The sequence below is a fragment of the Colius striatus genome, chromosome 1 (assembly GCF_028858725.1).
Source record: "Colius striatus isolate bColStr4 chromosome 1, bColStr4.1.hap1, whole genome shotgun sequence".
NCBI classification, from domain to species: domain Eukaryota; kingdom Metazoa; phylum Chordata; class Aves; order Coliiformes; family Coliidae; genus Colius; species Colius striatus.
This window is the reverse complement of record NC_084759.1, coordinates 88,326,788-88,340,884: the sequence shown is the minus strand read 5'-3', so window position 1 is coordinate 88,340,884 and position 14,097 is coordinate 88,326,788. Positions and strand designations below refer to the sequence as shown.

Below are 14,097 nucleotides of genomic sequence, written 5' to 3'. Positions count from 1 at the left end.
CTTCTCCTTGTATTTCGTTTTTCCCTTGTAATTGTACTGAAATTCATCTGACACTGCACCTCAGTACTAAACTGTGGTAACTGTGTTTAGCTAATTGTGCTAAACTAGTAGAAAACTGCTTCAACAAAACAATGATCCATTCAAGCCACAAAAAAAAAAAAAAAACCAAAAAAAACCACCCAAAAAGAATTAGGGACAACTGCCAGAGCCAGAGTAAGCAAGGGGACAGAAACATGCAGTCCAGCTTAGAGAGGAATAGCATAAGCATGTAAAACAGTGGTTAAATCAGCATGTGTTGCAGTGGAACCATATCTTTAGGGTGCACTTGCCAAAATGTCTCCAGATTTGAAAGAGACAATCCCATCCTCTCCCATCATTCTTGCTCCTGCTCGCAGATAAACCTTTAATAAACTTGCAGACCTTACAAAATTACTTGTGTATGTGGCATTCTGCCAAACTTTCCTTAGAGCAAAACCTTTACAGTAGATACTATTAGGAAAGGAGAAAATCATATAAAACAATATTGGCATCCCACTGTCCATGTGTTTACCACTTGCAGTACAGAGCTGAGTTCTGATGCACAGAGAATGAAGCAATACTGTGTAAAAAGTAGGATCATATGTGTTACAACCTTTAAGATAACAGACTATTTTACTGTTATTTATATTATTATTTAATGTATATACCTAATAAGAAGACAGTAGAGTATAGTGTCTTGTTTAATTAAACACGGTGTCAGTGGTTTAGACTATGTTTAGGCATTTATACAACCAAAACCAATAAAGTATGTGTTTGTAAGCACTCTTATTGGCACTGATATCTTGGAGTTCAAAGGTTTTTGCTTCTTTAGGTTTATTTTACTCTTGTGTGTCTTACGTGTACAGGAATAAATTGATAAATTATTTTGTACATGCTAAACATTTGGCTGGGGATTGACTTGTTGGAGGGCAGCTCTGTGGAGAGAAACCTGGGAGTCCTGGTTGACAATAAACTAACCATGAGCCAGCAATGTGCCCTCATGGCCAAGAAGGTCAATGCCATTCTAGGGTGCATCAAGCAGAATGTGGCCAACAGGTCGAGGGAGGTTCTGCTCCCCCTCTACTCTGCATCTGGAGTCCTGTGTCCAGTTTCAGGCTCCCCAGCTCAAGAGAGACAGGGGACTTCTGGAGAGAGTCCAGTGCAGGGCCACCAAGATTATCAAGGGACTAGAGCATCTTTCTTATGAGGAATGACTGCCAGGTCTGGGTCTGTTCAGCCTGGAGGAGAGGAGACTGAGGGGGGACCTCATTAATACTTAAAAGTATTCAAAGATATGTCTCAAGAGGATGGGGCAACACTTTTTTCTGTAGTATCCAGTGATAGGACAAGGGGTGATGGGCAAAAGAGGTTGCACTTAAGAAAAAACTTTCCTGTGAGGGTGAGGGAGTCCTGGCACAGGCTTCCCAGGGAGGGTGTGGAGTCTCCTTCTATGTAGATTTTCAAAACCCACTTGAGTGCGTTCCTGTGTGACCTGATCAATGTGGACCTGCTTTAGCAGGGAGGTTGGACTATGTTATCTTTAGAGGTCCCTTCCAACCCCTACCATTCTGTGATTCTGTGATTTTAATTTAAAGTCCTGTATAAAGACCTTTCCATAATGATCTTTCATCAGATAATTAATTTAGAGATTATTTAAAGTACTATCAAGTACCTCATTTCTTGTGCCCAAATTTCAAGGAGCTTTTATTCCATTATACAATTTCAAGTAGTCTTCCAAATATACCTGTTTTATCTGTAAAAGTTTCTCTAATATATATTTAGTATGTGGAAGCATGAAAAAATTTTGCTGTACTAGGAGACTTTTACTTAATTACATATGGAAGTTTTATCCATCATCATGTACCTTCCTACACTATTCTTTGCAGACAGTGCTCCTACAATACAGTAGAAATCAGTTGTTCTGTTACTTTCAGCTGGATTATCATGTTCTACAAAAGAGAAAGAGACAGGAGAAAAAAAATAATTGTAAAAATTATCAGAAATGGATGAAAACAGATACCTTTAAGTAAGGTCCAATAGCAACATGAAGTTGAGCTTGCTGTACATTATTATCTGGTGTTTCTGTATTTGTGTTTATGTTAACACATTCAGAAGTCAACTAGTATAAATATGAACCTTTAAAAATGTTCAAATTACCATATTTTAACCTCCTACAAGGTATATATTATTACTTAAAATATAGTATAAAGCAAGGCAAGTATTTTATATGAAACAAATGTGTAATCCTGAATTACATAAGAAAGATGTTAAAATGTAGAGAGTACAACAGATACTGGCAAGTTCATGAAGTTCAGTAAGTAGCTTTGAGTAGCTTGAGCTGAAGGAAGCACAGAAGATCATTCTGCTCTATTAAAGAGTGCTTGTATACAGAGCCAAGACCACACAAATTCCCTTGTTTTATTTGAGACAACTGCAAACAGTTTTCAGATACTAGAATATCTCTAAACCTATACAGGAGTATTCAAATATAAGTTTACACCCAATTAAGTAAACTAAATAAATTAAATTACTAATTTATTTCATTGAAGTGATTTAACTTGCATATGTGGTCCAGATCTCTTAATATAAAAGATTTCCTCTGTTGCACAGAGTAATGCAGAGGAATTGTTATAGGTTTGAGCTTAGTGGTTGACAAAATAAGATGAAAAACAGAAAATGCAGATACAGGTTCGTATTTAACTAAAAATAGTGTTTGAGTAGGTGGACTTGAAACACTGGAAAAACAGGAGGAAATGTGGGTAGAGCATTTCTAATTCAGGAAGCTCCATTCCGTCATTATAATGCTGAATTCCCAACTATAATTTGAAACTGATTTAAGGAAGGGGAACTTAAACTGTTCATAGAGTTATCTTTCAGAACATGGTACACTTTAGAAGTGCTACCTTGGTAACAAATTTAGAATTTTGTAAAGGCCATGAAAATCCTGTTTCTGCCTTGTATTCCACTCCAGACATAGGTATTGTAGGGCTGGGGTTTTAATACTTCTTTATTTTCAGTTCTGCTTAAACATTTTAATTGAAGACTAAGGCATTGCAGAGACAGATTTCTCTGTCAAAACAAATTGTAGATGGTCAATTTCACACAAGATTGATGGGTTTTGTAAGCTAAGAGGTATGAGCATTTAAATGAAAATTAACAAGATGTTAGCTATAATATTGATGGACCTAACTGCAGTGGTGGCTGATATCTCTGCTATTATAAGAACTAGGCTTCCTTTATCAATCTTTATCTAAGAAACCCATCCATTAGGGCATAGAGGCAGGATCTGTCTCTGTTCCTTGATGAGTTACTGTAGGAGTGGAACTAGCATGTTCACATATAAAATGCATTTAGTTTGTGGACAGAAGTAAGCTTGCTATAATATACTCACACTATTAAGAGTTGAATGCAAATGTGAAATGGATGTGGTACAGGACTCAAAGATATCTTGGAGAGCAGTGGAGCATCATACCATTTTTAAAAGCCTTTGCTATTGAATATTGCTTTGCAAATGTTTACACTTTGTCCAACATGCATCTCATAATACTATATTACACTTTCTACAGTTATGCAGGCTTCATATCTTTGCACTAGCTTAGAGTTCGTACACAATCAAATGTTCTGATTATTAAAGACATTTAAATACATGTAATCAATTGTTGTATTATTCTTTGCATCAAGAAACAGTAAAACCAATAAAATAGTATTTGAGCAATTTGTTGGTTTATACTGTAATTTTTATCAGACATTTTGAACTCTGTGTGGTTGTGCAGGGTCCATGCTCTAGGGGAAGGGAAGAATATAGAAGTGATTATGGTAATAAACAACAAAAAACAGTAATTATTTCTTTCAGTCAAGAGATCTACAGTCAGTCTTTATTACAATGAAATTTCATAGGATCTAAATACCTTTCCATTTTACTAGGGTAATTATTATAGAGTAGTTCACTCAGAAAGGTGGGTTCCTAGTTCAATGTCTAGACACCCAAAGAAAGATGGCCTAATTCTGACACCTTGCAGATGCCAAGAATATGGGAGAGATGGAAGGAGCATCATTCTCATTGAGGTATCTTCAGTAGAAAATCAGGTTTACTCATGCAGATTTTAAAGGCTATGTCTGTAGGCATTTGCAGTCTACTGAAGTTTATCTTGGAGTCTTTTAAGGGAAAAGTTCCTATAGAGAAAGTGAGGCACAATAATCTTGAATATCTGTAATTTCTGAAAAGTTTCAAAAATACTTGTAAAGAGTACTGAGGGACATCAGAGATGATGGGCCTCTGATATTTTGTTGCTGTGATCTCCTCTAGGCCTTACTTCAAACTCATGATGTAGTGGCACATGAAGTTTACAGTGATGAAGCGCTGAGAGTTACACCTCCTCCCACCTCTCCGTACTTAAACGGAGATTCCCCAGAGAGCGCCAACGGCGACATGGATATGGAGAATGTAACACGAGTTCGACTGGTGCAGTTCCAGAAGAACACAGATGAACCCATGGTATGGAAGGAACCTCAATATTTGTCTTGACTCTGAAATGGAGAAGCCCAGTATTATAATAATTTTTATGACAGTTTCAACACTTGGAAGTAGAGTTGCCAGTATAGCTGGAGTACTTCAGTGGCCATTGTAGATACTTATTCTCCTGTGTATATACTTAACTTAAAATACTCTGTGTGCATTCATACTACTGTTGTACCACTAGAGCTGTTTTGCTTTAAAAACAGTCTTGTATTGGTTATAGTCAATTAGACTTCAAGCCAAACTGGACATTTGGCACTTCAATGCAAAATTACGTATTTGACAAACCAAAACCTCATATGCTCTACGTTAACATATTCTGTCTTCACTTATAAATAGTATCTGTTTCCATGGTTCATATTTAAGTGTGTGGCAGTTTTTATTTTAACCTTAAAATGTATACTCTGCCTTCAGGCTTTTAGGAAAAGTGACTGTTCGTAACCACTCAAGAATCACGCTGCTTAATGTTTTATTTTAAAAGTATAAACCTTTTTTTTTTTTCTAGGGAATCACTTTAAAAATGAATGAGTTGAACCATTGCATCGTTGCAAGAATTATGCACGGAGGAATGATTCACCGGCAAGGTAAATCATGTGGCATAAATAGTTTTGTCTTCCTACACAACTATTTAGATAATTTTGTACAGCCTGTGTAACAGTACATATTCCTCATTTTTTAGTGGTACTGTTCCTTAGTACAGTATCTCTGTGTCTGGATGGAGTTCTGTTAACTGCCATTGTTACCTTCCAGTTGCGATGTGTGCCAGCATTTTGAAGTGAAGGCCCACTGTGTTTCATTTAGGCCTTAGTTAGGATAATGAGAGTATAGCTCAGTAAGGGATTGAAATACCAGAAATTTCTGGAGCTGTACTTATTAATCCTCTGTTTAAAAAAAAACCCAACCAAACACAAACAGTACTTTTCCCTACAGAAATGAAAGAGCTTTGTTCAACAATTTAAATTTCTCCATGTATTTTCACACAATTCTTGAGTATCTTTGTACTTTTGATATTGAGGCTCCTAAAAATTATTTTTGAAATAAAAGTATTTTTTGAGCCTGGAACTTGAAGCTTTATTTTCTGGTTTTGCTACTATAGCAATTGATGCAAACATGCATCCTTTCTCATCTCTAGTCTACTTTTTTCTGTTTTGTTTGTCCAGATCTGATATCAAGAAATATATAGGTTTTTGTCCTACTTTAAACAGATTAACTTTCCTGCTAGGTTGTTAGCTGAAAGTTTGAATTGCACCCTTAAAGAGTTACTTTAGTTTTTCCGGTCCAACATCTATTTCTTTTGACAAACACAAAGATTTTCATCATTTGTCATACTAAAGTTTCTTCTAGCCTGCTATTCTATTACAAAGGAGACTGGTAACAGGTAATTAGGAAGACAAAACATAAAACAAGGAAAGGGTACAGCAATCCCTTCCCTCATACATTCACTTCATGTCCTTGATATGATCAAAGCTGTCAAGAAGCAGGAAAGATAAAACTTTACAGGCAAAGATGCAATTGATATAGATGTCTATATTTATTTAGAAGACCCTCTGAACTGAAATTTGGCTTCTAAAAGGGAATTTGAAAAGGAGATTGATCTAAGATTCTCAAGAAGAAGGTTTTCTTCCAGCTGAACTTAAGTCATAGTGATAGTATTGTTTCACATGACTGTGTTCCATAGTGGAGGTAATAAAACTTTTAAAACCTATTGAAACTGGGTGAAAAGTCCAACTATGTCTATTAAAACTCTACTGTTGTTAACTACACAGTGTCTTTTATTTCTAAAGACTTGGGAAATTTAACCTATTCTGTATGTGCTTCAACTGACTAAGGTAGCCCTTCTGCACATAGATTTAGTTCAAAAATTAACTATACTTCAGTGTTTCTGTAGTATTGTCATCTTTTTTAAAAATGTTTCAAATTTTGGTAGTGCTGTATATGCCTCATCTTCACTTCCTTTATTCAACATACCTGTATGTAGAATACTTTTGCTGAACAGAACAACACAAATATAAGTCGACAGTCTTTTCTAGCATAGGATGTCTTTGAGTCCTTACGGACAGACTCTGTGGCTTTTGTTTGAGGTTATTTTGTTGTTGTTTCCGCTGTCTCCTCTTCCTATATGGAAAATTACCAGGCAATACCTGGGTAATAGATCTACTGGGAGGGTTACAGAAACCATATAATTTCAGGTCTTAACAATTTTGAGTACAAACTGCACAACTCCCAGTCATAAAATAGTAGCTACTGTGAAATCAGCCTCTTGTATCTAGTCCAGCTGATATAGTTATCCTCGTATAAAAGTGTGGGAGGGGGTTGAAGTGGAAAGATACACTTATAAAGATGTTATCTACTTGCACCTTTCAGAGGATTCTGCTCAACAGAAGTGAAACACCAGATTCAGTCATAAAAAATTGTCTTTTTGTTTACTTATCTACTTTTTTAAGTAAATGAATTGCATCTTAAATCTCAGGGTTTTAATCATGACTTGGCTCTCACCTTTGTGTCTGCACCTTAACTTTGCTCAGTTGCCCATTCACTTTTTATCTGTGGATTCTGTTTAGACTACTCATACTGTAAATATTATTTTCAAGAGATTTGCATGTAGCCTGAGTTCTCGGTAGCTCTCAGTATCTTAACCCATGGCATTTTTGATGCTGACTGGTTTTAGGGCATACGGGCTTCAATGTGAATCCATTCTTAAGATGCATTTAAGGTAAGGTCCCAGTATGGCATTTTAAAAGATTTCCACAGACGGAAGAGAAGTTTTTTTGAGGAAAAACTTCTTTCTGTGAGGGTGAAGGAGTCCTGGCACAGGCTGCCCAGTGAGGGTGTGGAGTCTCCTTCTCTGGAGGTTTTCAAACCTGCCTGGATGTGTTCCTGTGTGACCTGATGGAGGTGAACCTGTTTTAGCAGAGGTCTGGACTAGATGATCTCTAGAGGTTCCTTCCAACCCCTAATCTGTGATTCTGTGACTTGTCTACCCATTCAACCTCACCAAAAACACAGCAGTTGTACATTGTCTATGCTGTATTCTCAAAGTGATTCAATGTAAAACTCACACCCGTTTTGAAAACACTGATATTCCTGATAAGGTTTATTCAATTCTAACAAAACTTGGTGAAAAAATGACTGTACATTCACAGCCTTTCACTTTCCAAGCTACAGAATTTTCTTTTAGCTACAAAACATATTTCTGAATAGGGACTGCAAGAATTTTTTCTGTCTTCTTCCTAATATGGAGGATTTCTCATATTTCTGTGCAGAGCAAGAGCACATATTTCCTAGAGCTGTCTTCACTCTGACTTGAAAAGGCAAAGAAGGAAATCATTTGCTCCAGAAATACATACGTTCTTTGTTATTACTGGTGTGTTACACATATATGTCATGAATAATATTTCTATATAAACACTGTACTGTCAATAGAAGAAGAACCAAAAGCAACCAAAATTAGATGGTTAAACATAGGTATCATGGGAGTTACAAATGGAATGGAAGAATCATTATTCAAAGATGTCAATAATACTCTTTTCCAAAAAGAATATTTCTAAAAAGTAAAGAGCTCTGGCAAATAGTAAAAGCATCTTCCCTCAACTGAAAATTTCTTCCTATGGTTTATCAATGCATTTGCCCCCTAAAACGGAATGACTCACTACTAATAAATGTCCATGTTTTATTCCCAACTTTTATGTATACAGCTCTACTCCAAGGATAAGCAGAATAATATTTACTTCTGTCAAAGTAACAGAAGTGGGAAGTACTCCAGAAGAGAGGATTTTCTTTTAAGTGCACTATTGAAATGATTTCATATCAGTCTGATTCTCATTTTAATTCCATCAGATTAGTATTTTGAGTAATGGCAAAGAATCCTTGTATTCCAGGGCATATGCTTTTTCCGAATCAATATTATTGTTATAACAGTTACACTCACTTCGAATGCAGTTTTGTTTTGGCATGTTACAGTAAACACAGAGCCTCATTTGATTTTAGGAATAGAGTATTGAATGCCTTCCTGAGAAAGTGCCAAATCTGAACTTTCAAAGAGTTTCATTAATATTCTAGATGCAAACTAGAATAATTTGAAATTCAGATACCAAGTGTTGCTTTCACTTTCAATTAACTATCAATTATGATTTTTTTTCCACTGAAGAGTAGAAGAATTCTGATTAGTCCTTTTTCATAATTTCATTATCAGTAGATCACCTCCTGTAGAATTGTTTGGAGCATTTTATGTGGCTGAAGGACTTACTCTTGAGAGTACTATAAGTTTTTGTAAAGTTTGTGCTCTCTCCTGTACCCTGCCAAGGGAGCTTTTGTTTTGTAGAAGAGAGCCCAGAGGCAATTAGAACAGAGCTTTTCAAGATTTTTCTCCTTATTTCAGGCCATGCTTGTCTTTAGCAGGCACAAAGTTCGACTTTCATGTGTTTGTCCAGCTGAAAGTTTTAGTTTAGGAAATGTTTGCCACTTGCTAGTTATTGATTGTATTAGGTACAGTAATTGTATCAGGTACAGTATTTAGAAAGAGTACTTGAACAGATTATTTAAATCATACAGCTGAAAGAAGTGTATGTAAAGTAAATGATCTTGACATTTCGTTATATATTTAAAAAATCTGCTGCCTAATAATAAACCAAAGAACTGCTAGAGAATTAGGTGGGCTTGAGCTACTCAGGTCAGAAATTATCATACAAAAAGAGCCTCCTGGGTTGCTTCTGATCCCCATGATAATTAACTCATTCTCTGCCTCTTCCCAGTTGAGGTTTTGTAGTGCCTTAGAGCCATGTTGTAATATAACATTCCCATCTAGCTTCAGACAGTCTGTTTATGGCTTGCCTAAGCTAAGTGGATATTTGTTTCATCATCTGACATTGTAGGTAGTCACCCCAATCATTATACATTCAAGCTGAAATCAAGTATGCATGCAGAAAATGCGTACTGTAACTATGGCAAATAAAAATCTGAGAAATGAAAAAATACAGCAGTCTGACATAGAAAATTAAGACTATGTCCAGAAGCCAAGCTGCATTAAATAGTTATCTGATAAAGTACTGCTTGAATATCTCTGTTGAATGTTTCCAGCTCACTAGTTACAAGTGATTTTCTTTACAATGTGTGGCTTTTTGTGTCCTTGTAAGTCCTTGTAAGGGACTGACATTTTCTCTGTGTACTTCATAAGGTGCTTGGGCATCTCATGCTGGTGTATCGACTGCGCTCTGCAAGATGGATTCATAATCTTTGGTAGCTAATACATAGTCCTCTTCCTCTAGCCAAAAACTTGTTTTAATATTGTTTCATATTTATGCCTCACTGTGAATATTAGTACTGTCTTAAAATTATCTCAGTTTATAAAAACGTGTTTGAGATAATTGTGTGTTTTGTTAACTCCACAGGTACACTACATGTAGGGGATGAAATCCGAGAAATAAATGGAATCAGTGTGGCAAATCAAACTGTAGAACAACTACAAAAAATGCTTGTAAGTGCCTGAAATCTTTCTTGTGTTCTTTATAAAGGTGCCTGTCTTATTTTGACAAAAATTCCATGTAACTACAATTTGGCTTTCCCTCTTTCTTCTATTCTTCATAGCCTTCAAGTGCATGTAACATGAAGTCTTGCTCTGCTAAAGCCTTCGACAGGCTCTCTCTGAGAGAAAAGTAGGGCTTTTCTGTATCTTATACCCAGGAATGGTAGAAGGCACCACCAGGTGTCATTTATTCTTTTTAGACCCATGGAAAAGACCATTGACACCCAACAATTTCTGACAGATGTATGTCTGACGAGCTCCTAAAAAAAATACTTGAGTAACGAAGGTTTCCTAAAGTCTCCAGGGAGTTTAGTGTATACCTCTTCTATGTTTTGGAAAGGTTTTCTACTGTCTGAGCTTCCTTTGTTAAAATGCAGGAGTTTCTTCTCTCTCTAGTCAACATAACACAAAAAATACTGCGTTACTCCTGTTACTCATCCCAAGTTAATCTATAAAGATCGTGCCCTTATTTTAAATCTTCAGTGTACACCAAATGTGATCACTGAGTATACTGTGAGAGGACTGAAAATTTCTCTTGACTTTTGGTGTAATTGCTACACACAGACAATAAATCATGGAACCATGCAAGCTGGAAAAAACCTCAGGAGGTCTGCTGCCCAATCTACTACACAAAGAAGGGTAAACACTGAACACAGCCCAGGTTGCTTTGTCTGGTTAAGCTTTAAAAGTATCCAAGGACAGAGATTTGACAGGACAGATGCCTCTTTGTGCAATCTGTTACTATACTTAATTATTATCACAGGGAAAAAAGTGTTCCTTACATGTAGTTGGAACGTGCCTTCTTTCAATTTATAACTATTGTGGCTTGTGATTGTTCATTTTACAAAGAAAAAAAAATCAGCTCAGACAGTCTGACTTTTTGCATGAAAACTGCATCTTGGGCCTGTTATTAGAGTCATTTTGATATTCTATAATGAAAATTTTTCTACATGCAACTCTAACCTTGGGGTCTTGGATTATATCACTAATCCTTTTGTTGTGTCTAGAACCATAAAGACAAGGTTAAGTGAATCCAGGCAAATAGCATATTTTTGGCTCACAAGAAGCCAGCCAGAGAGTGAACAGGGAAGAACTCCAAGATTGCTGTCCAGGTCGACTCCTGCAGTTATCAGCCATGTGGTAGCACTTATATTCAAACTGTCATTTAAGAAAATATGGCTGAGCAAGTATGTTACCACAATCTGCTGCTATTCTGTGATTACTACTTGTTATATTATTATACTATAGTAAATGCAAACTAGCAAACTCCACTTTCTGTTTTGATGAAGGACTATTTTCTTACATTTCTAACTTTAGTACAGTAATGTGCAGCTTTCCAGAGATAGTGAATATGCTTTTACTATTTAATATGCATTATGAAAGGGAAGAAGATGTTACTTTAATAGCAAAGACTCTATGGATGACCGGAATGTAGCTACAAGAAAAAGATTGCCATGGAAGAAACCTACACGTCTCTGAATCTCTTACCTTAAAATACATCTGTATGTTCTAGGCATTTGAAAGCTGGTCAGAAGAACAAACTGATAGCGTGTGTTTATCTTTTAGATTAAGGAGAGACAATTTTAATGTTTGTTTATGCCTGAAATGACAAATTAGCCATAGCATTTTAGCTCCTCTGAATATTTACTTTAGGAAAACATACTGCTGCTCTCAAACTATGATGCTTTTCTTTCAAGCATTAATGATGTGGAGATTTTTGTCTTCAATGTCTTGATTCTTAAAGAAGGGCTTCTCTTTTTGCAGAGGGAAATGCGTGGAAGTATTACCTTTAAGATTGTGCCAAGTTATCGCACTCAATCTTCATCCTGTGAGGTAATGAATTTAAAAAACCATCCTTTTTTGTTCTCAGTCCTGTAACTAACTGCCTGCTGATGGCTGAATGTTACTGCTTTCTGGGAAATTGTTTCTGCCTGTCCTGTTAGATCACGCACACCAATTTTACAACAAAGATAACGGAACACGAGTAGGTTGCACCTACCTACTCATCCCTGCCTTCATATTCATCTCATCAGCACCTTAACTAACTCTTTACAGCCTATTTTAAAAAAAAGAAGAAAGAAAAAAAAAAGAAAGGAAAGGGGATCTCTAACTGATGCATTTAGGAAGCCCCTTTAAAAACATTACAATTTAATATCGTTCTTCAGATTAAAGTTTCTAAGCTGAGGAACAACCCTCCTTTATTTAGGCATTAAACACTATTTTACTGCTCTGGGCTGTTAAGGGTTAATTGAAGTACCTCTTTCTGTATAACCTTGTTGAGGTAAATTTGTGGTGGTTGTCTGTAACAGTTACATGTGGCTTAATAATATTTTTCCATGAAAAAAATGGTATTTGTCATTACAGAAGAAAAACAGATTTTTGAGTTCTTGTTGAACTACAAACTTGGTCACTATGGGTTTTGCATAGTAATTTAATTCCCTTCTTCTCACAAAGTTATGTTTCAGGTTGCAACTGAAGGGCATTAAATTCTAGAAAATGTCTACTTGAGAGATACTGTTCCAATTTGAGCATACAGATGGCATATGCACTTTGTAGATGATGCCAGTCTTCTGTGCCACATGCTTAACTGCGCAAACAGTTCCAAAATTAGAACTATGAGAGTGAAATCACAACCCCTGTTGAAGTCAAGCACCTTTTCTTAATTAGAGCTGTGATTTCACCCTAATTGTCTTTGTGTCTCAGCAGATTCTAGAATACACAGAAACTGCTATTGTGACTGTCAGAGCAATCTGTTTGCAAGGAAAAAAATACTGCTTTTTGATTGCCTTCTGTACTTCTAAGAGAACTAGAACCAAAAGGTTTTAGAGGTAGAATGTTCACAAATATTCACCAATGAGGCGGCTTTTCTTTGAAAGTATAAATATGTATGCAGACATTTTCATGAGGTGCAAAGGCTTGGGAAAACAACACCTCAAATAGAAATTCTAGAGTGTGGTGACAAATTTTTATATCAACTTCTGTACTGTGAATAGCAGTAATAATAAAAGATACCACACTTACCAATATCACAATACAGAAACTGGTGAAACCGTAGACCTACTGGGAAGATGATTATTTGGAAAAAAACAATTGACTTTTACAGCTTGACATTAATACTGTTAGATGTCGTTTTAGTAGTAGCAAGTGATCTCTTTTCCTTAGTTTTGCATCCTTACGTTCTTCGTAACTATTTATTTCATGGAAGAGTGGAAAATGGACTCTTACCTTCCTTTAGAAAAAACAGCAAAATTAGAAATATGTGATCAAAGACAGAGGGGTGAAAAAAGCATGTCAAATTATCACACTCTGTGTCATTTAGCATTCATTTAATCAGAGGTGGCTGAGTCTGTTCCACCTGCTTGGCCACACTATGACTTTGGCTAGATTTTCAACTGTTATGTGTGTACATAAAAAGCCAACATTTTAAAATCATCCTGTTAAAGCATCACTAGTCCCTTGGTACAGAGATAATTTTTTTCACAGAATTTTTCAGGATTATGATTTAGATGATGGATCAAATTCTTAACTATTGGTAAAGGCTAAAAAGGAATGTTGAATGGCACTACCTCTCACACTCTCTAGCAGGATAAATTCAGAGGTAATGGGCCTTCACTAGTATAATTTTACTAGTTAATGTATTTTTTGTCGATATTTCAGTATAAATTGTTTGATTCCTCCCTTCTCTTTAGTCGTGGATTGATTTGATGCTCACATACTATAATTTTACCAGAATAATATAAAGCAGAATTGATAACTGGTTTTTTTGAGGTTCCTACCATGATCACATCATGGGATTTCGAAATATCTTGTTAATCTTGAATAAGTAAACTTGAATATTAATAGAATCAAAGGTGATCTGCCTTTTCTATAGATTCTATCTGTATATCTTTATATACAAAGGTGAAGGGAGGTGCACGATGTTGGTTTTTTGAATAACTGAGATTTGCATATGCATTTGGATTTGCGTTATATTCTTCTTTTGTAGGCATTTAAGAGAAGTGGTCGGTATCACTAGGCAGTTTCTAAAATCTCAGCCGAATAA

At 35.9% G+C, this 14,097-nt stretch overlaps 1 protein-coding gene across 7 annotated transcripts in view; it reads left to right on the top strand.

The window, feature by feature from the left end:
* The window catches only part of CASK (calcium/calmodulin dependent serine protein kinase), a 205,111-nt gene that overhangs the window by 162,587 nt on the left and 28,427 nt on the right, over nt 1–14,097 (top strand). For all 7 annotated transcript variants that reach the window (XM_062000249.1, XM_062000242.1, XM_062000233.1 and 4 more), the window contains 4 exons: nt 4,325–4,513; nt 5,040–5,118; nt 9,922–10,007; nt 11,820–11,888. In XM_062000249.1, the coding sequence (XP_061856233.1) occupies nt 4,325–4,513; nt 5,040–5,118; nt 9,922–10,007; nt 11,820–11,888 (423 nt within the window). The remainder of the gene's footprint in view (nt 1–4,324; nt 4,514–5,039; nt 5,119–9,921; nt 10,008–11,819; nt 11,889–14,097) is intronic.